Here is a 24576-nt window from a genome sequence, read left to right as displayed (position 1 = left end):
TCCGTGGAAATCCGAGGAGAGAGGTTCCAGGTGGACAGGCCAGCCAGCGAGAGCCTCGTAACGAACCCAGGAGGGGAAGATGCCATCCGCATCTCAGCCTAACCCGTCACCTCTAACACGGAGCAGGTTTCGCCCTCCGAACAAAGAGGTGTTTTTTTTGTTTGTTTTTTTTTTTAATAACTTTGTCCTGTATGAAAACAGACTGTCAGAGTGGGCTCCGAAACCATTTGCTCGGCTGATGGGGATTAAACAGAAGGCCCCGGTGTCCTGAGGGCCGTGAGTGGAGCCAGCGCCCCGGTGTGTGGGGCGAGAAAGGGTCGGGACCTGGGACCGCATCTAATTTCCCCTCCACCCCAGTAACTAGATCTCAGCTACTTGACAAGCAGCCCCTCTCTCCGCCCCATCGCCCCTGCCCCCTGGAATTCTTGGGCAGGACAGCTGCATTGCGGTCTCAGTTTTCAATGAAACCATAAAATGCTCCTGCGGGTCCTTAGGAGGATGGCATTTATGACTGGGGTGGGCCAGCTTCCCTGCTCAGACACCCCCCTCCCCAATTCCCAGGCTCACCAGATGCCCCCATGTCCCCCAGCCTGCTCTTAAACCTCTGGGAACGGCAGCACGGGTACCTCAGAAAGTCCGAGCCCAGAGCACGCTGGCGGAGGAAACTGACAAGCAGATCCAGGGACCAGGAGGGCCTTTGCCAAGAGGCACAAGAAGCCATCCAGCAGGGCACCCGCTTTTGCCCTGCACCTCAACGAGGCGCACGGCTAGCTGCCTCGGGGAGACTGCTCTCTGGCTTTGGGGACGGGAAAGCCCTCAGTGGCTCTGAGAGGGGAAGCGGGTGTGACCTCCCCATTCCTCTCACCCTCCCTGCCCCTGCCCTGGGCTCTTCTTTTATCGGAGCCTCCAACCTTGGCCAGGGCTGATTTACCAGGAAGCTAAGAAGCTTCAAATCCCCTCACTTGCTCCAGGCTCCTTCCAAAGGCTGGGAGGGGCCTGAGCAAATTATCCACGTGTCACATGGTTTCAAAAACCTTGTAAAAGTAAGATTAAAATCATTCTAATATTAAGAAACAAATAGTAACACAAAATTTCAGATCACACTAAAGTGTCAATTCATTGAGAGGAAGAAATAAATTTCCAATAGAAATGATACATTTCCTATAGAAGTGATGGGTAGCCTCTTAGATTGTTATATAATCCAATTAAAGGAAAGGAATTAATTATATGTTCATATTGGAAAAAGGATTTTCCTTCTTTTGCTGATTCAACATAAACTGCTCTCACTGATAAAGGTAACATAATCTTACAATAGGAACAATGATGGCAGGCTGGTTAGTGAGCATTTAGGATTAATCACCACATTAAAAAAAAAAAGAGACAGCCTGACATTTTTCAGCCGCTATGTGGAAGAACCTTAAGAGAGGTTTTCCTAAATTTGGTAACAATTCTGAAAATGTACTGTTATTACCAAGGATACAACCTGCAAAGCACTTTCCTGAAATATTAATATTAAAATACAAATTTTGATCAGTCATGTTACAGGAGAAGCTCAATTCTCTTTCTCTCTCTCTATAGAAAATAATATTATAAAACTATTGTCAGATATGAAGAATATACAGACAAAAAAATAGGGGAAATAAAGTATTATCGACATACTGCCAGGCAGTTAATGAAACTCTTAGTATTCGGTTTTCTATATTTTCTGATTTTTTAATTGTACCTGTAAGATTTTAACATTTATAATTTGCTGGGATTTCTTTTTCTTCTTTAAGTACCTGTATTCATTTGCTAGGGCTGCCATAACAAAGGGCTTGACTTGGGGGCTTAATTTAGGGAATTGATTGTTTTACAATCCTGGAGGCTAGAAGCCCAAGATCAAGGTGTCAGCTGGGTTGGTTTCTTCTAAGGGCCATGAGGGAAGGATCTATTGCAGGCCTTTCTCCTAGGCTTGTAGATGGCTGCTTTTAACCCATGTCTTTAAAGGGTTCATTTTCTCTCTCTCTCTCTCTCTCTCTCTCTCTGTGTCTCTCTCTCTCTCTCTGTCTCTCTGTCTCTCTCTGTCTCTCTCTCTCTCTCTGTGTCTCTCTCTGTCTCTCTGTCTCTCTCTCTGCCTCTGTCTCTCTCTGTCTCTCTCTCTCTCTCTGTGTCTCTCTCTCTGTCTCTGTCTCTCTGTCTCTCTCTCTCTCTCTCTCTGTCTCTCTCTGTCTCTCTCTCTCTCTGTCTCTCTCTGTCTCTCTCTCTCTCTGTCTCTGTCTCTCTCTCTCTCCTAACTTCCTCTTCTTATAAGGGTACCAGTCAGATTGGATTAGGGCCCCCACCCTAATAACCTCATTTTAACTAAATCACCTCTTTAAAGACCCTATGTCCAAATACAGTCTCATTCTGAAGTACAGGGGATTAGGACTTCAACACTTGAATTAGAGGAGGGGGCACAGTTCAGTCCAGAACAGTAGTCCCATCCTGTGTTATCTTTTTTTTTTTTTTAATTTTATTATTATTATTATTTTTTGCGGTACGCGGGCCTCTCACTGTTGTGGCCTCTCCCGTTGCGGAGCACAGGCTCCGGACGCGCAGGCCTAGCGGCCATGGCTCACGGGCTTAGTTGCTCCGCGGCACGTGGGATCTTCCCGGACCAGGGCACGAACCCGTGTCTCCTGCATCGGCAGGCGGATTCTCAACCACTGCGCCACCAGGGAAGCCCCCATCCTGTGTTATCTATTCAGGGGAATCCACATATTTTTATGAAGTTTTAAGAACCAGAAAAATCTGGATCCAGACACATGGGTATCTCTTTTGTTCTTAGAATCACCTCTTCTGAAGTTCATAACCTCTGGGATACGAGAAGTCTTTGCAATTCAACAGACATTGTCGAGGACCTACTGTGTGCCGAGCACTGCTCTCGCTGTGACCTCAGCAAGGATGGCCACGCCCCGCCTCCCCAAGCCCAGGTGTGTTGAGTGCTGGGAGGGGGGAAGTACCAGGTGCCCTGGAGGGTCGGCTTCCCAGGAGCGGGACTGGGCGGTGACCCCGGACGCTGCATGCAGGAGGGCTCTGCACTTGGGGTTTAATGTTTGCTGTCACCATCTTGAAATTCTTAATTATTTGCCTTTTGCACGGGTCCCTGCAAATTCTGCAGCCAATCCTGGGGCAGGAAATTTATGCAGCTTCTGGCTACAGCCAGGTTAGCTCTAGAAGGCTGGTTAGGGTTTTTCCCTTGCAAAAAAGTAGGAGGTGAGCGCCCTGGGAAGGAGAATCGGCGTGCGCCAAGACGTGGGCCAGAGCCAGGGAGCGCTGCGTGTGTAATCTAGAATATTCCCCCTCCTCGTGCGTGAGCCAGCGGAAGCGAGCTCTGTGCGGAGAGCGTTCTGGTCTGAGTGCCTGCGTTCACTCTCCCCAGGGTTCAGCATCTTCATCTGCCAAAGGGGAACTTCACGAATCCAAGAGTCCAGACGTCACACACATGCCTCCTCTTCTTTTCTGGCATCACTTTCGAGGCAGAGCAGGGAGAGATCCTGTGTGTGAGGAAGCTTGTGGTCAGGGAAGGATCCAGAAGGGCAGGGGGGCAGAAGTGCCACACCAGCGCGTGGAGGTGAGCAGGGCTGAGAAATAGGAGTTCCATCAGTGGGGCCAGCCTCAGTGTTCCTGAGAGGGGGACATGGCCAGAAAAGGGGCTGGACGACGCTGTCAATGACCCCAAGTACCCAGCCAGAGGGCTTGGGACTCTGAACGCTGGGGGCTCCTGGAAGCATCTGGGTGGGACCTGGTGAAAGTGGCATCGTGTCTGGGAGAAATCCGACACAGCTCCTTTCAAGGTTGGCTCACAGAGGGGAAAGGCAGCTCTGCTGAGGGCTCCTTAGGGTGGGGCGAGACCCTGCGTCGTCTGCCCTCAGCACAGGACACACCACGCACAGGAATCCACGGGGCGGCCAGGAGCCTCACACTCCCAAGGCCGCCGGAGCTGAGCTCTGTCTTCTTCCCCCCGACCTCCGGAGGAAATGCAGCCCGGCTGCCCGGGGGTGGGAAGGGAGGCCGAGGTGGCCAGCCCGGACCAGGACCTGTGGGTTCCAGAGGCTGAGCGAGGTTGCACAGCCCACCCCGGGGAGGCTGACAGCCACACTGACACACACGGAGCAGGGTTATGTCGAAAGTTCAGGAGGAGGCATGACAGGATGAGGAGGAGAGGAGGCCATGCGGGCGGGGACCCGTCCCGGGACTGAGACCCAGCATCTGGACTTCCAGCTGCAGGAGACCAGGGAAAAATCGCTGTGACGGGATCTCAGGGGTAGTTTTCTTGAAGCACGTCTTAGATGAAAAGAAAGTTCTCTTAGCGTCCCAGAACCAGAAACCTAGCCTTGGGTTGGGCAAATCTCCCCACCTACCCTGGGTTTGGGAACTTCCAGCAGGAGCCAGAGGCACAGGAATTCAGGGGGTAGTGGCCCTGGACATGCTGCCCCCTTCCCCCCACCTTTCAGCATCTGGAGGGCACCAGGGCAGCGGGAAGGAGGGACCCAGTCTTGTTTCTCTGGAATGAAACAGGTTTGACAGGGAGAAAAGTCCCTCTGAGGGTGGGGAGGCTGCTGAAGCAACACTGCAACATGTTGGGCTCTTAGGGGAGAAGGGGGGCCTGAGGTCCGGAGAAAAAGCTTCACCCTGAGAAACACAGGGACGGTTCATGGACCGGGCTCTGTTTGTGCCTCAATTGCCAAAGCTTGACTTATGATTTTTTGGGAAAGATTCTTTGCTTTCATTAGGGCCGTTCACTGCTCAGGGCATATGAGCATGTGTTTGACTTCCCTTAGGCATATACTGACGTTTCACATCTTGAATTTCACAGCAGCAAGCGTTTTAATCATGAAAATATAGAGTGTCTCACCGGCCCCATCGCCCTGCCCCCAACTGCCTGTCTACCCCACGTTCCTTCTCCATCCTTTTCACTGTCGTCCATCAATGTCTTCTGAGTGGTGAGCGTTTTATATTTGAAATTATTTTCAAATATGAAATCATTTTATATGCAGATTTGCTTATTTCTTTCTAATTTGTTTCTGTTACACCCTCTAGACAAGGAGCTCCGTTACAGTGCGAGCCTCACCTGCTCCTTTGTCACCGTACTGGTCAATGTCTAGGAGGAGAGCGGGCACTTAGTAGGTCTCTATCGACATCGGTTGAATGAACGTGGGCTTGAATGGATGGACAAATGTTCAACCAGTACATGGTGCTCTTTATCTAAGAGGCGTAAACACAGCCCTGCCTCCTGGCCTTGTGTTTTGTTTCCCTTTACTTACGTGTAAAAGCTGTTTTCTTCCAATTCGAGTCCTCCCCCCAACAACTCATCAATGTAATAACGTTATCTCGAATGTCTGCACTGAAAAGGACATTACGATTCTATATTGTTGAGCTTCTCGTCTCCCAGAAATACTCATCCACCCCATCATACCCACATCTGTGTAACTAAAGAGCAATGCAACCTTCCATCCTCATCCATTCTCCCTTAGGTGGACCCAAATCCTTCCTGCTGAAGCTCCAGTTTATTAAGGGGATTCATTCATCTGTTTGTATAACAGATATCGACTGCCTACTGAGAGCTTAGCACCCAGCATCCGGGATATGATTCTGACAAAACCACCAGGATAGCTCCCTAGGGAGATCAAAGCCAAATGGGGTGACATATCAAACAAGGACTTACACCAATACCCAGACACCCGTCCTTGCAGTTGTGTTATGTGATATAAAGGCTGTGCGCCAGGACGACACGAAAGGATGGGGAAGGCTAGACTCTAATGAACTCAGGAGGAGATGTCAGGAAAGCCGCCCCCCCCCCCGGCCCCACGGAAAAGGGATGGATGAACTGAGGTCTGGATTTATAAACTGAGGACTTTGTAAACTGAGCAGGAGGCAGCCAGACAAAGGGGGCGGAGGACAGAGGACCGGCACCCAGGCAGAGGGGATGGCGTGTCTGGAAGCCCCGGAGCAGAACGGGGCTTGGCTCCTTCCAGGATTCTCCTAAGAGAGAAGCATCTTTTATTTTCCCGATTGACCAGTAAGATTTCAAGGAGCCCAGCCAACAACTGGCAAAGGTCCTAGCCCGGAAAATAGAACCACGCTGGGTCCTTTCGGGCCAGAATCTTCAGAGTTTGGCTTCCCAACATCTGATTTTTCCTTTAAAATGTAACCTGACACGTCTCTAACAGCCGCATCCTAGAGCTGACCACGGAGCCACACCGCCACGGAGTGACGCTGGTGACGCATATGATTTCCATCTTGCGTGTCATCTCCAGTGGCCGTCTGACCGCAGATCCCTCGAGGAGTCCGGATTCCACAACCCGATTTGCTTCCACTGAGCTTAGGCTAGACCCGTTTGTAAACGGGGAGGCTCACCTGTGCTGGATTATTTCGAGAGGAGTAAGAGAGATGTTCTTTGATAATTGCAAGCATGCTTCTGTCCTGACAATGAGTTGTCTATTGGATATCTCTACTTTAATATCCCATGGGGAGCTCAAACTCCTTCCCTATCATTCCTGTCTTCAAAGCCAGTCCTCTTGCAGTCTTCTTGACTTTGATCTAGAATCCTCATGCCTCCAGAACATGGCGGTCATCCCCCTTATGTCTTCCCCTCTCATCTCGCACATCCAACTGGTTACCAGATCCAACTGATGCCATCTGAAGAGTGCTCCTCTCACCCCAAGCTTCTCCCCGCTCTCTCTGCCTTGTCCTGGTCTGGGTCCTGCCTTTTATAGTTGATTTTGCTGATCTTCCAGCTCTCTCACTCCGTCAGTCTGCCTCCAGTCCATCCATCAGTTATTCTGCCACCAAAATCATCTTCTTAAAAAATCAAGGAAAAAACTCTTGTTGATTCCTCATTACTTAATCAACTAAAGATTCTCAAAGTGCACAAAAGCACCTCCTGGGAACTTGTTAGAAATGCAAAATCTCAGGCCCCACCCAGACCTAATCAGTCAGAGGCTCAGGTGATGGACCCTTCAGGTGATTCTGATGCTAAAGTCGAGGGTCCTCAAGCAATCAAATCCAAACTTTACAGACGTTCACACATGGCCTTGAAATATTTGGTCCCAGCTTCTCTCTCCAGCTTCCCACCGTCATAAAATTCTCCTTACCCCAAACCTTTCACTTTTCTCTACATGTGTTAGACCCCCTTCACCACCCTGCACTTGTGAAGGCTGTTCCTCCTTCTGGAATATCTTTCCCTTCAATCTTCCCTGTCAAACTCCTACTCATCCCTAAGAGCCAGCTCAGAGTTGCCTCCTCAGGGAAGCCTTCCCTGACCGTTTTTAGCAGCATTTAGTTGCTCATTTTGTGAGTTCCTGGGACCCTTTTGCTGACAATCTAGTTACATCTGTTTTATCTGTAGATTTGGCTTCACCATAGGGAGTGGATTTCTCTCAGATAATTAGAGCTGTTATAAACTAGCACCAACTCCTTGTGAGCAGGTGCTTGTGGAGAGGATGTGAACGTCATCAAGGGTACTCTCAGCGGCTATACCTGAAGGTTGCATCTTTTCTACTCACTGTTCTTCCAGGAGGGATGACATCTCTCGTGCTGAATCCATACAGCTGAGCTGGGCGCCAGACACCTAACAAGCATTCAGTGGATTACAGAATGTATTGAATGGATAAAAGATGGATCTCTGATTGTAAGGGAGGAGAAAAGTTCCATCCAAATTTGAGATTCCTGTCTTCTAACCTTTTGCAAAAGCCCCCAAAGGATATTACAGCCATGTTGATCTCTATGTTTCAGGGCAAAGCTACAACCACCCATCCAGCAAGTACAGCAGTTGATAAGTTGCTGGGTGGGGGATGGATGGTTTGGGGCGTTTGGGGGGGAGACCCGCTCCTCTTTCCCACCTACTGAAAGCCCCCGCTGCAGGGAGCCTCCGTGCTGGGGAGTCTGGCTTCTCCCCCAGGTAGGTCGATTGCTCTGAGTCCCTGCTGTGTTGGCCCTTTAATTGTCCCTTGTGCCACATGTGTGCCAGCGCCCTCACTCCCACACCTCACTGAAATTCAGGTCAAGGCCCCCTGAGGCACTCAGCATCCTCCCCATGGCTGTGTCTTCCTCAAAGAGTGCAGAGCACGTGCTCCCAGACCACCCAGACCTCCCGGGCCCCCATCCGGACACGTCCCCTTACCAGCGGTACCACCTTGGGTAAGTTACTTAACTTTCCTTGACCATGTCCTCAACGGCACAAAAGAGTTAGAACTACTGGGGTGTACACGGAGCCTTACGGGGAAGAGGCAGCCAGTACGTGATAACCATTACTATGATTATTTATTCTTCAGTCTGACCTTACCTTTTCCACCCCTAACCCCAGCACCAGCCTCCAGCACTTTTCTACCCAATCAGAAGGCCCACACCTCCAGCCCCTTCTGTTTTGGCTGCTGGAATCTGCCCGATGCCTTTTCTGCCTGAAAACCCTCAACCCCGACCAGCCTGTTTTCCAGCCCCAAGAGCATTCGTGTTCCGTACGCTCCCCAGCTGGCTACCAGCTCAGTCTCCGAAAGCTTAAACTAGTGTTCTAGAACATTCTTTTCGAGCAAGACCTTTCCTTAAAAAAAGGCAATACATCAATGGTTGGGAAATCAAAGCGGCTACACACACACACACACACACACGCACACGCACGCACACACGACTATGTGCAAACACGCTCATGGGCGTCCTCCCGCCTCCCTGCAACTCCATGTGAAAAGCCATCTAACTCATTAAGCTGTGCTTTGCCATCTCCCAGTAAACTTTTCTGTTTTCTTGCAACAGAGGTTTCTGTCACAGCACACGCGATGTCTTTACTGACCCCTGCACCAATTCAACTCAGCCAAACTCCTCAGTGGTGGCCCGCCTCTAGAGAATTCTCTCGATATGTCTGGGCCTTTGCCTCTCCACCTCGTGGGCCTTCCCCACCCCCGGCCCCCACCTCAGCCCATCTTTGCTCATTTTGTCAGCCTTTCGTACCCAGTACAGGTCCAGGGTGGAAGGAAACAAACCCGTGGTCCTTCAGAGGGCTGCGCCCATCTGGAACCAAACAAAGGCCCCGGGGGTCCCCGTCAACCCAGAGGCGCTTGCCTTTCAGCCTGTGGTGAAACGCGTGTGCCTCTTGAGCGGCCCACCGGCCCGCTGTAACTTGAGAAGCGAGTGCAAGGCATTTGGGAGGTATCCTTAGATCTGGGGCTGGGAACCTGGAGGACGAGGGTTAAGCTGAAGAAGGTTCCAGGTCAGAGACTCGGTCAGTCCTCGGGGGCTGAGGCTCTTCCTGGGTTTGTGGAAAAAGAGCAAAAGGCCAGGCCTCACGGGGCAGCCGGCAAGGCTTTGCACGGCCGGGGCCATCCGGGTTCGAAGCCTGGGGGATGCGTCTTCCTGGCGAAGTCAGACAAATCTCCAGGTAGCTGGGAGGTGACGACACGAATTTCATTCCTGCACACATGTTCAGAGGTGATAACATACATGTATATGGCTTCTCCAAGCCCTGGTGGAGGGTTTCCACACTGACTAAATGAACTAAAAAGCAGACGTACACATGCAGACGTGCTCATGCGTGAATGGGGGAGGGAAAAACAACGAAGATCTTCAAAAATGCCAAACCCTAAGCACCAACCTGGAGAAAGTGTCGTTGGACGTGAGAGACAGACAGACAGACAGACCTGTAATACAAGAACAAAGCTGTCCCATAAATTTGCAAGAAGGAACAAACCCCATAGCCAACCATACACACGCTCTTCAGAAAATCACGTGCATTGCTAGTAGCTCTGCTGAGCAGGGTTCAAGAGATCTGTGGAAGGGAAGTGGGTGAACTGGGGACTGCTTCCCATGGGGTAGGTGATTAAGACTCTTTAATTGGGATCAGTCCTCCACTGTGAAGTTGGGAAATTCCTACCGGAATTCCAGAGTGAAGGCTCCTGAACATTCCCCCAAACCTAACCACCAGAGGTAACCCTAAAGGGGCTTCTGATGGGCCAGGAACTGGATATTTTCATTACGTTGCAAAATGATCTTATGAAGTAGGCACTATCCTCATTTTATAGACAAGGAAACAAAGGCTCAGGGAGGTTAAGTAACTTGGTCAAGTTCACACAGCCTGTGGGGGGGGGCGTCCTTATGAAAGGGCAGAGAGAAGCCCCCACCAATGGCCAACAGAGCTTCTGAACGTGGCATCCATCCAGGGAGAGAGGACTGGCAGCCTGGATGCCGCCCCTTTCTGCAGTAGGAGCTCGGGATGCTGCAATGCCCACTTTGGGACAGGCGACTTAGCCAAGGTCATGCCGCCACTGGCAACAAAGGCGGGCCAGAACCTGCCTTCCCTCCATCCACGCTCCTCACCCTACAACACACCTCTGTGTTTAGCGAAGCTCCAGCAAGAAACCAGGCAACAAGGGAAGATGACAGAGAGCAAGTACATCTCCAGGAGCCAGACACCTGCCCTCCAAGGCCCTCCTGTCTCAGCCGTGAGTTGAACGGCCAGTCATCTCAATGGCAAATGTATGCATCGGATGCAAAAGGCCTCCTGTGGACCTTGTGGAAGGCTCTGCCCTGGCCCGTGAGTCTAACATGTTGGCTTTGGCAGACCCTGGATGCCCTCTTATGCCAGTGTAGCTGCGGAAAGGGAACTGTGCTCCCCAGCACGGGGACGGAAACAGAGCTGCCCCACAGCCTGAAGCCCGGAGCTCCTTTCAGGCCTGTTTTCATCATCCCCGGGTTCAGCTCTCCCCTGAGCTGCACTTACCCCGGAAGCAAGCTGCTCCAGACTCGCTCCGACACGTAGGCAAACTCCTTCCATTCCACGTGGGGTCCAGGACTCAGCCCTGCTGTTTAGGAACTACGCCTTCCCAGGCTGGGCTCTGGGGTCTCCGTCACCCAAGCCCGTCTTCCCAGGCAGCCAGAGCTTCCAGACAGGCCCTAAACCCATTTGGAGCAGAAGTTCCGGAAGAGGAACATAGAGGCTCCTTAACTCCAGCCTGAGAACTGGGCTTGGGTCAATCATTAAGACTCCCAGTATCCTATTGGCAGGTTTACTGTGTTCTTGACATAGGCTCATGAAGCGGGAGCTTCCAGAGGTTTCCACAGAGAGCGAAGCTTTCCATTTCCCTCGGCCTGTGTGGTTCATTCTGAAATGCGAGGCTGCGGGAAGGGGATGGGAAGGTACTAGAGATGAGGAGACAGGACAGCGTCAGCACTCAAACAGGGATTTCCACCCCGCTTCTGCCACTTACCTGCTCAGTGGCCACAGGCAGGTTAAATCCTCAACCCTCAGTTTCGCCACCTGTAAACCGAAGATGACAACTGCTACCTCAAAGGATCTGTGACAACTTACGGTGGATGGCAGCATTTGAAAGCGCCCGGCACGTGGTGGGTACGTGGTAAATTCCTCATTTCCTGCCCTCGCGTTTTGGGCTCCCGGAATCGAGTGCGGCCCGACAGTGCTCACTGCCAAAGCCACGGCTGTTTGCTGAGCCTGTTTCAAAAGGGTCCTGTCCCGTGAGGGACACAGATGCTATTAGGCATGTGTGTCCCGTATGGGAGGCCAGCTCTCGGGGCACAGGCTGCTGCAGACATTGAGGGTGCACACGGGCCTTGGATGGAGGCAGGGCAACCCAGAGAAGTGAACAGACAGGGTTTCAGGGCAGTAGTGCAGGGTCCATAGTGGTACGGTGGGTACCTCGTGTCTCCCACCAGACGGGAGATGGAAGTGTCCTTAGGCTCCAGACCCTGGAGGGCGAACGGCTTCCCAGGGGGATAAGCACTCGGAGGGCATCACACGTGTCTGCCTTGGCAGGACAGGTGTGGCCATCACCAGGTGACCCCCTCGGCTGTTGCGGACCCGTCCTGGGGTCAGAAGGCACCCGGAAATTTCCCTCCACGTGGGGCTTTTACATCTAAGGGGATGAATCAACCAAAAATGATACAGAGCTCATGTATAGTAGACTCCAAAAAAGCTGAACTCACAGAAGCAAAGAGTAGAACTCTGGTTGCCAGGCGCTGGGGGTGGGGGAAGGAGAGACGCCGGTCAGGAGCACAAATGTCAACTTTTAAGAGGCATCGGTTTGGGGGAGCGAAGGTACAGCACGGGGGCTATAGACGGCAATGCTGTGCTGTACGCTTGAAAGCTGCCATGAGGGTAGCTTCCAAATGGTCTCACAATAACAACAATGGCACTGGTGTGAGGCGAAGGATGTGCTATAACTAACCTTATCGCGGTAAACATCTCGCGATATACTCGTGCGTCAGATCGTCACGCTGTACACCTTGAACTTGTGCAATGGTACATGTCAGTTATATCTTGATAAAGCTGGGTGGCGGGAGAACAACAACAAAAAAACCCCACCCCAAACCGAAAATGATACAGAGGAACACAATACTTAAGTAAGGAGAGGGAGGGAAGGGATAAGGAAGTTCCATTCTTGAATATCTACCCTCTGTTAGGACGCCCACCGCAGTGATATAGCTGAATCGTGACAACCTGTGGGGTAGGCAAGACCTACACCCACATCCGAATCTCTGACTCCAGGAAACCCGGACCCAGGGAGCCTTCAAAAGCCTGCCTGCAGCCACAGGGGCGGAGCTGCAGTACGAACCTAGGTCTGGCTCCAAAGCACCAGCCTTTTTCAGTTCCCCCTGCAGCACCAGGAGGGTCCAGCAGAGGAAGGGGAGGCGGGGCTCCAAGAGGATCTCTCAGGAGCACATTTCTCTTCTGTGTGCAGATGACTCATGACCCATTTCTGCTTCTGGGGAAACCACACAATTATTTCTGTTACAAACAGTTAAAAAATGTTTCCTATGTGCCTCAGAAAATCACTTACAAAAAAACAAAAGAAAAACCGAAGCCAAAAAAAAAAAAAAAAAATTCAACCCTTAACAATCTCCAACCCCCCAACAACAAATGTGCTGAAAAGAAACTTCCAAAACGAAAATTGCCAGCTTCACTGTTATTGTTTCGGAACGGCAACATTGGAGCAAGTCGTAACTCTAATTGGCGAAACTGACAGCAGGGAGAGGCAGGTAGGTTCTGGGCAGTAAGCTTGTTGGTCAGAATTAAGGGTGCGGCTCCAAGCTGCCGGGTATCACTGCCACGGTGGCTGTAACAGTTCTTCTAGTTAACGAATCAACCGTGAGGCACCCCGGAACGGGGGATATAACTGTGTCTACACACAACTCTGACATCAGCCGATTTTAACAAGTTTACTAAAACGACAGTCATGGCCTTGACAATACCGAATGCAAAACACCGGTGTACACAGATTTTACAGGGTGGTGGCTCCCGAGAGCCGGGTTACAAGGATCAGGGTTAACAGATGGGAGAGGCCTGAGGGAAGGCAAGCACACGGATTTTATTGAGAAAAAAAAGCTTATATACTGTAGGGTTGCTGAAGTTTAATAAATAAAGGTCAACTTATAATATATAAAAACAATATAAACATTTATATGCTACGTGCATATTGTATAATTTAAAGTAATAATTTATATATGGGGAGAGATGCCGATTTATGTTCTTCCGATTTTTCTCGACAAGGCACACACACAGGATGTGTCTATCCGTATCCACCGCCAGCCGACCAGCTTGCTGTTTTCGGACGTCAGTGCCCGGACGTAGGTTTGGGAGGTTTTGCACTGAGAGTTCCAGTGTTTATCGTCAATGCCTCTGCAACCGTTCTTGACAGGCCTGGCCTCTTTACATCTCGTCTCATAAAAATATTGTTTGACGGGAGAGTTGCCGGTTTTGATCTCCCCCAGCACCGTGACCTGGTGTCCCCGAATGTCGATGGCCGACGACTTGTCGGTCACCCACAAGCTCTCGCTGTCACACACGGAGTACTCCCCTCGGTGACTCTTGTACTCCGCGTACCGCTTCCTCCGCGCCGTTCTGTTGGTCGCCACGGGGCCGCCCACGTAATCCTCCATGAGGTACAGGGGCGGGGGCTTCAGGGGGGTGCTGTCACTCAGCAGGACTCGGGGGGAGTTGTAGCGTCTCTGATGCCGCAGCAGTTCGGGGCCCATGGCCGTCATGGGCTGGAATTCCGACTTGGCGGGCTCCCGGGGGGCCTCTGCTTTGGGCAGGGTGCTCTGGTAGTTTGCCTTAACGTCCACCATCTGCTTGGAGAGCTTGTTTTTTAAAATATCTGCCTGGATCAGCTTAATAATCAGGGAATTGAGCGAGTCTTCCGGCAAACTCCTTTGATCCATGCTGTTACCTTGGATGCCACGGAGATAAGCGAGAAATATCACATAAAACAAGATGGACATCACCTTGTTCACCTGTAAGATCTGAAAAGGAAACACAGGTGTTAACAGAAGGTGGTGGCCGCTGGGTCTGGGTCACCCTGAACCAGAGGCTGAGGATCCCTGTGAGGCAAGAGAGAGAGCAGGGTACCCCCCCCATCCTAGGGGAGCATCAAAACGCCCCCGTACTGGCCAGATACAGAGGCTGTCTCTTTCTCTCCCCTTCCCCTGGGAAATACTGCCTTTTACGAGCCCTCCTGTCTCTCCTAGATGTCCAGGTGCCTTCACCTCAACAATCTTTCCTCCAGCATTGTGGCTGTGTGAGAGGGAAAGAGGGGTGTGTGTGTGTGTTTGTGTGTGTGTGTGTGTGTCTGTGTGTGTAAGAGAGAGAGGGCAAAATCATCTTTTTCACGAGGAACCCAAGAACATCACTGGAAGGACTACAGCCTAGAAGAGTCAGGTCTTTCCCGAAGACCCGGGTCCCAAAGAGGCAGGAGTGCTTGACTCCAGGCTTTCAACCTCCATCTCTTTCCTGGACAGATAGCACCTGTCACCTTTGCACCTGATGGCTACCATCTGCAGCCTTCTGATATGTGTAGATGACATCCTGCCACTTCTTTATTTATTTATTAAACATTTTTTTTCTTGGCTGTGTGCCGTGCAGCGTGTGGAATTTTAGTTCCCCAACCAGAGATGGAACCCGTGTCCCCTGCAGTGGAAGCACTGGAAGCGTGGAGTCTTAACCACTGGACAGCCAGGGAAGTCTCCTGCCACTTCCTGAAAGGTCCCTCGAGCCTGAAAAGATCACATCCCGCTCCACCTCGGCAAAATACAAAGAAATGGAACCTGAAAATTATAAATGCGTACATACATTTTTAATCAAAAAAATATCAGTGCCAGTAGCTTTGCAGTTGCCTCAAGAATCATAGTTCTCTTGTCCCTTTCACTGCAGCCCCTGAGATCTCTCAAAGGAACAGATACCCGAAGGCTGGGGGCTGGGCCACTTGCTTCTATGTCCATAGCATCAGACATGGCTCGTTCTTGGCCAGCCTGGCAGAGCTGTTCTCTTGCCCTTGTAAATGACCACGTGGGCTGCGACCTGTGCTGTGAGAGGGGCTGAGGGTCAGGTGCTCTGCCGACCTCTCCAATGGACATGCTTTTGCCAAGGTGCCCACCTGATCCCCACAGACCCTCTTCACAAGACAGCGCCCCCCCCCCAAAGCACCACCTGCAGAAGATGGAGACACAGCTCAAATTCATGGGCTACACTTGCCCTGAAGTGCAAGATTCCCTGTTAATTTTTCATGTTTGACTTTTTAAGTTTCCACTATGAAATGTTCCTTTTAATGGCTCTGTTTCTAACTCTGCTGTCTCCTTGTTTCAGTGGCATCTTAACCTATCAATGCGCTCATTCTGTTGCCATAGTAGAACCTCGACTTGGGGTTTCTGCTGAGTCCTTGTGGAATGAGAGGGCTGATCTTGACATACCTTCATTGCTGGTCTCTCCCTCACTAGAGCACAGCCCTGATTTTCTGAGGGTTGGCACGGGAAGGAGATTTTTCCAGCGGGGAGGGCTGGCTGCACTAATGACCCCTCCTGTGCCCCGTGTTTCACACCACTCGCCTCGAGGTGCTCGTTCTGTAATCACCACGGAAGCCACCTTACTCTCCCCAGGCCTTTCTCGTTTCCTCTTTAAAGCTCTAAGCATGGAAAATAAAATCCTTCCCTTGGTTCACCTTTGGTATTTGGAGAAACCCAGGGGGAGAAGAGAAGGGAAATAAACAAATGTGGCACAAGACATAGAAAATCAGCCCTGCTTACCAAGTACCCATGTCTGAGCCTGCCCGAGCTAACTCGCTCCCGGGACTCAGAGGCATATACTCTTTCCCCATCTCACTGGAAGAACTGCGCTCTTGTCCCCAAAGGTCAACAGCATTGCTGTCACTTTCTTCCAACTTCCTCCTCCTGGTGCCCAGCCTGTCTCTCTGATAAGGGGACCATCTTCCTTGCACGGGAACTGCTCTCTGGACAACTGACTCCTTCAAGGTCAAGGCTGAGAGAAGGATTCTAGCTGTGCTGCCCACCTCTAGAGATTGCCTCCAGGAATTGTATTATCCTGGGAAAATGGTTCCCACAGGATAACTGATCTACCCCCCAACTCTGCATAAGAGTGACATCCCCTTCAATCTTGCAGGCCCCCCCAAATCAAGCTTGAACACAAAAAGTGTGGTGTACATGCAACTAGAATTACACCTCCTTCTCCCATCCAAAATAGAACACAGATGCAATAAAATAATTTGGGACGGAGAGGCTATCGAAAAACAATTTACGAAGCCCCCCCCCGCCAAAAGCCCAGCCACTATCAACTAAGAATAAGCAGGCTACCTGCTCACGGGGAAATCAATCAAGCGTGGTGAGTGGAGGGAGGTCCCAGGTCCAGTAAGAGTCACGCCTAGATTAGTAAGGTCATTGCAAGGGTGAGTTGGTAGGAAGAACGTTGATGGATTGGGCTGCTATATTGGAGGTGAACTGTGTATGGAGCCAAAGGATGTAAGAAGGAGAAGGGTATTTAATCCAACTCCTTCATTTTAGAGATGAGGAAAACCCAAACTGCAGTTCAGAGAAGAGGAGAGGCACACAGAGGGCAGAGAGGGGGTCTCCGCACTCTGGGCCCAGCATTCCTTTTCATCACATCACGATAGGGCTCCCGTGCCCCACCCTTCAGCTCCGCTCACTGTTTACGAGCCACTTGAATAAGCTTTATGGCCCATGTGACCTTTCACCTTGCACACTTTCACAGCCTCCTCTCCTGCTGAAATTTTGCTCATTCTTCAGTGCCTGGTTCAGAAGCTAACTTTTCCACGATGCTCCCCCGAGAGCGGCAAGCCAGCCTCCTTTGCATCTCCATGGCATGGTGGCAGGTGTCACAGCCCTCATGGCATGACGTGACTTACTCCCTAGACTCTCTCCTCTAAGGCCAGCAGCCCCTCCCTTCCTGTTTGTGCCTGCCCCTCCCCTGAGTCCACGCCACAGTGAATACAAAGTGGGTGCAGTGAGTCAGAGATGCACTGAGGGTGGCTGGAATGCCTGCCCTCCACGCACAGAACTGGCTACCTAGTCTGCAGGGCCTAAGGCAAACATTTCTCACAGGCAGGATGGAGGCGGGAGGCGTGACCACGTTTGAGGCAATGCTCAGAGCCCCCAGGTGCATGGGGTCCATGGGCCCATGGGACCTCACTTAGAAAACCCACAGTCAAAAATACAATTCTTCTGAATTTCAAGATGGTAACCACAGAGCGTTACACCTCGAGTTTGAGGTCCCCCCCCTCTGAGCTCCAGACTGCAGGCACTAAGACCGTTTGTCTTGGTGAAATTGTTTGAAAGTAAGGGCGGAAAGTCATCGTTGGTCAAAAGGGGTGTGTGCAAAACCCACAGGGGGCAGCGTGCAGGGCCATGGACGGGAGCTGTGACTTTAGTGCAGCCCGGCAGGGAGGGCCCGGGGTTGTGGACAATGAGAGAGGCTCCTGAGACCGCCTTCCTTGCTCCCCTGGGCAGTGGGGGATCGGGGGAGAGGTCAGGATCGTCAGAGAGGAAGACTTCATCACTGATATTGCAAAGAATCGCCAAAGCACAGTGAGCAGATAGTACAAATCAGACTGACTTGTAGTTGATTTATTATTGTTTTTCAATTCTCTACAGAGAATTGTACAGGCTGGACTGTTCCTACCATCCCATCTACCTGTGGGATCCCCAAGGCAAACCCTAGTACCCCCTCGGGTCCCAAGCACACAAATTCAGCACAGAGACATCAGGCCAGCACTGCTGGTGGTAGGGTGGGGACAAATGAACAAAATGAATTATACAAAAATTCCCAAATGCCCCTTAGCCTGGGTCCTACCCATTTCTGGATCTGGATGGTTGCTTACCATCAAGTCCCAAAACTCGTCATGATGATTTGGAATAAGTCCTGAGAGTAAATCATCTGCAGGCTGGTAAGTGTTTCTAGATATCTGCAAGGCTGCGTTAAAACCCAACAGGCTTCCTGCGGACTCCACTTTGATAACCTGCTGTCAGGTTTTTCGCGGAGAGCGAGCCCAAGAATGTCGCTAATAAAATTCGCCCAGACACAGATATTGAAGTTGGAAGGGGCCATAGGGAATCACCTCATTTTTACCATTAAGGGCACTGAGACCCGGAGCAGTGTAGAGTGAACTGTGTGAGGTCTGACTGCTACATGACACAGAGAGGGACAGGGGACCCTCGGTGATTAAGCGTAACAGAGATCAGATTATGCACGGCCGGTGCATAATCAAGGTCATGGTCAGGGGTGAAAAGTGACATCATTATGAAAGCACTCAGCACCGTGCCTGGCACGTCGTGATCCACTGGACGGGTTAGATGAACATGAACCTCAGTTATCTGTGGCAGCAGAAGACACCGCACGCACACACACCAGGTAGCAGAGGACTAATTCCCTGGAGCGGGGTGTGGAAGAGGAGAGGCAGTACCAGAAAGGCCCATCAGTGAATGTTTCAATGTAGAGAGACGTCTACGCTCCTTCGCTAGCGGTGACTGCAGTTCATAGAGACCCCCGTTTAAGCAATGATCCTACTGAGTTATCATTGTCTGAACGGCTCCTCCCAGATGACGAGGCCACGTCTTTCTCATCGCCCCGTCTCTGACGTCCGGCACAGGGCTGCACTGCTGTCGAGTCTCCAGGTCCATTTACTGAATGAGCACCTACTACAAGCGAGACCTACCAAGACACAGCTTCCTGGCCTCGGATTCTGTCTGGGTTTCTGCCAAGCCTGGTTTGGAAGCCAATCAACTCTGCCTTCTTCTCCCAAAGAAAATACCGGCCTGGCTCTGAAGCAGGCCAGGGCCCCCAGGCTCTTCTCGGCTATAATTGGAAAAAGACCTGTTAAAGTCCTCCGTTGGACCCCTTCCTGCACTTTCCCCAGTGCCCGTTTTCCCCGCTCCAGAGTTTTCCAAGATCCTGACCAGCTTGCAGATGCTATTTTGCTCGCTTAGAAATGCTTTCCCACATATGGTGCTTTCCCAGTCCCTGGAGCAACATTCCTACAAGGTTTCACCATCCCTCAAAATACTCAAAAGAGAGCAATTTCTGATTCCTCCTTTTTGGCTCAGCGTACAATACACACAGAGGGTTTGGGGTCTGGAAGGAGCAGCTGAAATGGAAGAGAAGCCGGAGAGGACAGTGGTACAGAGGCTGAGGCCACAGCAACCAGGGTCAGTCCTGCCACACGCGGGAGATGCGGGCCATCACCGCTGAGTCCCAAGTCACCGCTCTAGGACTAGCTCCCTGGCGCGTGCGAGCCACCGCCTGGCCGTGAGCCCCCAGCCCTTCCTTGCTCGTTGCACGTGTACCGAGTGAATTTTGTAGCCTGGGCAGAGTGGGGTCACCAAGCACAAAAATGTTCTTGCCGGGAAATGACATACGTTTGCATCCTCAGACCCTGGGTTTGGCCCCGGCGCTGGAAAATGGGGTGAATAGCACAGGAGGCCGAAAGGCTCTGTTCTGGCTTTCCTAGGGGAGGAGGAGTGAGAGCAGAGGTGGCAGCACTTTTTAATTTGCCACGTGTTGGATATGCAAATTCTAGAGATTTCATTAGGGCCAGATGAGCCACATCCTCCGGAGGCAAGTGCACACTTTCTGGTGGGGGTGACCGAGGACACTGGCCGCTGGTCGCCATAAGGACCTAATTCTCCGGAGAGTTTCTGCAGCGATGACCTGGCCTCCGATGAATGCTGAGATGTCCAAAGACATCTCAACCCACAGCGTGCCAGATGAGCCTCATACCTTGTTCAGGGAGGGGAAAGAGAGAGAGGTGGGGAGGCGATAGCTTTAAAAGCAGAATGACCACAAGGAAAGGAACGTGGCGGAAACATTAAACTAAAGCCACATAAAAGGACTGGCCAGGCTTGTTCCCCCGTCCTAATTGCAAAATTAATTCAAATTGGCTTTCTTCTGAACACGGGTCCTGAGGCCTCGAAATGAGTCCGTTGGGACCCCATGAAGATGTTCTGACCCCTGACAAGGCAGGGAGCTGGGAGAGGCAGGTCCCGGTGGAGCCTCCGCTGGGGGCGGGTCTGGTTTTGGTTAATCTCTTTAATAATGATCCGGAAGCAGGAGGGGAGGAAAAAGTGGCAGGTTAATTGAAACGCACAGATGACGCCTGCAGGGAAGGCGCTACAAACGGTGAGGACAAACCAACGATTCTCCAGCCCCCATGTGGGCAGGCAGATCCTGGAAGGAGCGGGAGGAGATTAGACTGCAAACACTAGGCTAACTCACTGGGGGCAAAAGGCGGATCCAACACCAACACGGGAGGGAAATGCTTGCGAGAGGCTGGAGGGAAAGGGCGGATTAGAAATGAACTCACAGGAACTGGGCTCATAGGGGTTCATGGCGCTCTTTCCCCGAAGGCCCTGCATGCCTCCCTCAAACACACCTCACTCACTCCTACTGCACCTCTGAGGGTGGCCACTCTCCCCAGTCTTAGGGAGAACAAGAACACGTACACGGAGCTTTAGAGAGGGTAAGAAATGGGGCCGAGATCAGAGAACTCGTCAACGACTCTCATCAAAGATGCTGGTGAGGGCTTCCCTGGTGGCGCAGTGGCTGAGAGTCCGCCTGCCGATGCAGGGGACGCGGGTTCGTGCCCCGGTCCGGGAGGATCCCACGGGCCGCGGAGCGGCTGGGCCCGTGAGCCGTGGCTGCTGAGCCTGCGCGTCCGGAGCCTGTGCTCCGCAGCGGGAGAGGCCGCAGCAGTGAGAGGCCCGCGTACCGCAAAAAAAAAATAAATAAATAAATAAAGATGCTGGTGAGCATATGGCCTAAATTCCCCCCCCCAACCACAGAGGGTCACCTCTCTGCTGTCTTTGGTGAGACCTCATTGGAGACCCCTGGTCCTTGGGCAGGTCTGCATCACATAGAGTCCATACAGGTGACAGAGGCAGGGAGATGGATCCCTTCCCTGTTCTCTAAAAGCCTCTCATTCTGCATAGTTCCTCCTGGTGAAACTTACCCAGCTCAGGGTTCTGAAACCGACCGAGCCAGACAACGGCTTGGCCCAAGATCTGAAATAGGACAAGGTCCTTGGTTTTCAGGGGATGCTGGCTTCCCAGGGGAAACAAGACAAACTATGAACAAGGAAGGTGTGTTCTAGGATGAAACAAAATGAAATAGAGACCTCAGAAGGGTGACTCACCTCCCTCGGGAAGGAACTGCTGACACTGGTTCCTCTTGGAGGCCAGAAGATGAAGACAAGAGACCCCTGAAAGGACAAGGAGCTGGTCTCCCAAAAGCAAGCTAAACACCCTGAGCTGGAAGTAAAAAAGCTGGGAGTTTCTTTTTCACAGCTGTTGGAAGAGGAATTTTGCATTGTTCAAAGCATCCACTCACTGGGCCCCAAGGTAGTGAGAGACAGAAGGTATATGGCACATGTCAAAACAACGTGCACCACAGTTCCGAGGAGAAGGTAGTACAGTTATTCCCCAGGCCAGGGGACCCTCTGGCTTGGCCCCATCTTGGCAGAGAGATCTGAAAGGAGCTTGGTATGCCGACACAGCCCCAGGAAACCCAGATTTACTTTATCCTTTACATACTATCAACTCTCATTTCATGGCCAGAGGGTGGCCAAGGAACAATCTGCAGAGAAAATCTGAGTCAATGCAGCTACTGGCCATGACTGGGTCTATCTAGTAAATTCCGTTTTCTTTGCTCTGGGCACTAATGCTCATTCACCGCTGTGCTTGAAGACGTACACGCGTGGGTTTGTGGTGGGCTTGTGCGTGCATGCGTGTATGCACACGCTCACACCTCACGCACACTGTAGCCTCCCCAAATGAGGATGGGTTACAGTCGAGTTATTTCCAAACCATTATATCATTTAATATTCTGAGACATCTTGATTCTGGTTTCATTTTCTGCATCTGGGTTAACTCCATTTTTCCAAGTGTGGAAACACACAAGGGAAGGTTGCTTCCATTACACAGGCAGTTGCGAGTACGGCTGGCGTTCAACTCTTAGCGGCAGAGAATAACCTCCCCAAGCAAATGAAACTTCTTGTCCTAGATGTACTCCTCGTGTCTGAGTTGGGTTTTGACGTGTCAAGCATATGTATTACCTATAAAGTGCTACCCAGCTGGACGCTAATTGTATCAGAAGGCTGCTGGCCTTCAATCTTTAATAATTACAATAAATCATGACGAGGGTGATCCATTATGTACTTTGTCTACCCAGCCAAGGATGGGTCGCAAAATGGCAGAACAAGGAAGCTGGCTTTATCTCGAGAGCTGGGAGCGAAGGGAGATCCCAACTCAGGACTCCCATTCACTCTCCAGATGCCTCTTCCAAACCAAGATCACCGCTGGCTTGGCAACGCCCAGACCTGTGACTGCACCCGCCAGGGCAGCGGCAGCGAGGCCAGGGTCAACCCAAACCACCCTGGTTTGGCCTCACGAGGACTTGGCCGCGGTGAGTGTGGTCAGATGGCGGCCTTTCTCCTCCAGGCTTGGCGACGGGGCCCGTGTCTCCCGTTCACGCTTCCCCCAGCCCGCAGCCAGCCTCCTTCCACGAGGATGAGGGGCTGGCAGATGGTCCCTGGCTGCCTTTGGTCTGGACACCCTCTCCAGGGAACCGCACTGTCTGGGGACTAGGAGGGCCAAAGCCTCCTTCCTCGGCTCACCCAGCCACCGTCCTTCACCCGAATCCCCCGCCAGACCAGGAAAGCGAGGCAGGAGAGGTGTCTGCACGGGAGATTTCCTGAGCCTCTTTGCGCGCCCTTGCAAAGGGAGGGTGGGATGGACACACAGGAAGAAGATCCGTCTTCTACCTGAGCCCAAGTGTGTGGGAGGCACTTCATAGACACTATGATCCCATCCCAAACCATCTACCGACTCGCTCTGGGCAGCTGGGCAAGACTAGAAAGCAACCCAGAGTTTGTCCTCTGAATTTTGGCACCCACACTGTGGACCCAAAGCTGTCATTCATCACAGACACTGTCACCATAACCGCTTGTAATAACAGCTAGTATTTACTGAGCCGCACCATATGCTGAGGACTTCTCCAGACTTTACATGGATTGTCTCAATTAATCTTCATGGATACGATTATCATGCCCACTTGTCAGCTCAGGAGACTGAGGCTCAGAGGGTTTGAGTTACGTTGTCCGAGATCACGCCTCAGTTGAGAGGCGGAGCCAGGATGCAGACCCCTGTGTGACCCCCAGGCTGTACTTTTAGCCAGTACCGCAGACCACCTCTCAACTCATTCCAGAGAGCTGAAGGCACCTGCCACTTGCTTGCAGGGAGTGAGGCCCAAGCCCCACATTGATACATTAATGCTTCTTTCCTTGTTCTGAGAAAGAGATCTCCAAGACAGGCGCTCTGAAGCGCAAAGGGAACATTTCACCGGCCAAGGCTGGGCATCGCCAGTTCACGGTGGCTGAGAAGCATGTCTATGCGACACGGGGCTGACGGGCTCACTTACCTATGTCTTAGTTTCCCCAAATGTCACACATTCCTTTCCTCTGTCCTTATTGGATGGTAAAAAAGACCAGGAACCCAGGGATTCTTTTTGCAATTTGCTGGAATTTTGAAGGCGAGACAGATTTCTGATTATTTGGTTTTCATATATTTTTAGCGTATTGACAAGGAGAAATCAAGTAATGCAGACTCTTGGCACACCTCCCACTTTGATTTATGAATGAAAAGCATCTCTGTCGCTGATCAGCTTTGTGGCCACGGGAGAATCACTGCTCATCCTGGGGTCTCAATTCCTAACGGGCTTCCTCCATGGGGCTGATGCTGGTATTTCGGGCAGGAGAGTTAGTTCTTCATTATTCAGTTTTGTCTCCCACACATGAAGCTCTGCCCCCAACCTACTAAATGTCAATCATGTCCCCAGTCATGGTGACGACCAAAAAAAGGCACTCACACTTTTCCAAATACCATCTGGGGAGGCCTTATCCCTCCTGGTTAAGAATCACATAACATAATGCTGGTGGTCTAAAGTGGTTCTCAGCCGTTTTTGACCCTTTTTAGAATGTGATAAAAACTAAAGAAAGTTTCCCCTAAAAAAATGCATGTGTGCATATCGGAAACAGTTTGCAAAAAAATTCGAGGCGGTCCACCAGCTCCCCAGGGCCTAACCCAGAGACCCACAGATCCTTGGTGAAGAACTCTTGAACTAAACAGTTTTTCACAGCTTCTTTCCAGCTTTAATATCCTGTGCTTCTGTGACCCTCTGCCTACCCTGGGCCATTTCTTCACCAGACAAATGATCCTCAAAACTGGTCTCGTTTTCTGGTCCCTCCTACTTTTCTGTGTGCT

At 51.4% G+C, this 24576-nt stretch overlaps 1 protein-coding gene across 2 annotated transcripts in view; it reads right to left on the bottom strand.

Annotated features, from left to right (window-relative positions):
• Positions 1 to 13168: 13168 nt before the first annotated feature.
• Positions 13169 to 24576, bottom strand: part of NTF3 (neurotrophin 3) — a 64108-nt gene continuing 52700 nt past the window's right edge. For both annotated transcript variants that reach the window (XM_059080376.2, XM_059080377.2), the window contains exon 2: positions 13169 to 14265. In XM_059080376.2, coding sequence (XP_058936359.1) covers positions 13486 to 14265 — 780 coding nt within the window. In that variant the 3' untranslated portion in view covers positions 13169 to 13485. The remainder of the gene's footprint in view (positions 14266 to 24576) is intronic.

This window comes from Kogia breviceps, chromosome 12, assembly GCF_026419965.1.
Source record: "Kogia breviceps isolate mKogBre1 chromosome 12, mKogBre1 haplotype 1, whole genome shotgun sequence".
Classification (NCBI taxonomy): Eukaryota; Metazoa; Chordata; class Mammalia; order Artiodactyla; family Physeteridae; genus Kogia; species Kogia breviceps.
The sequence above is the reverse complement of the archived record's forward strand: the minus strand, read 5'-3'. Positions and strand labels throughout refer to the sequence as shown.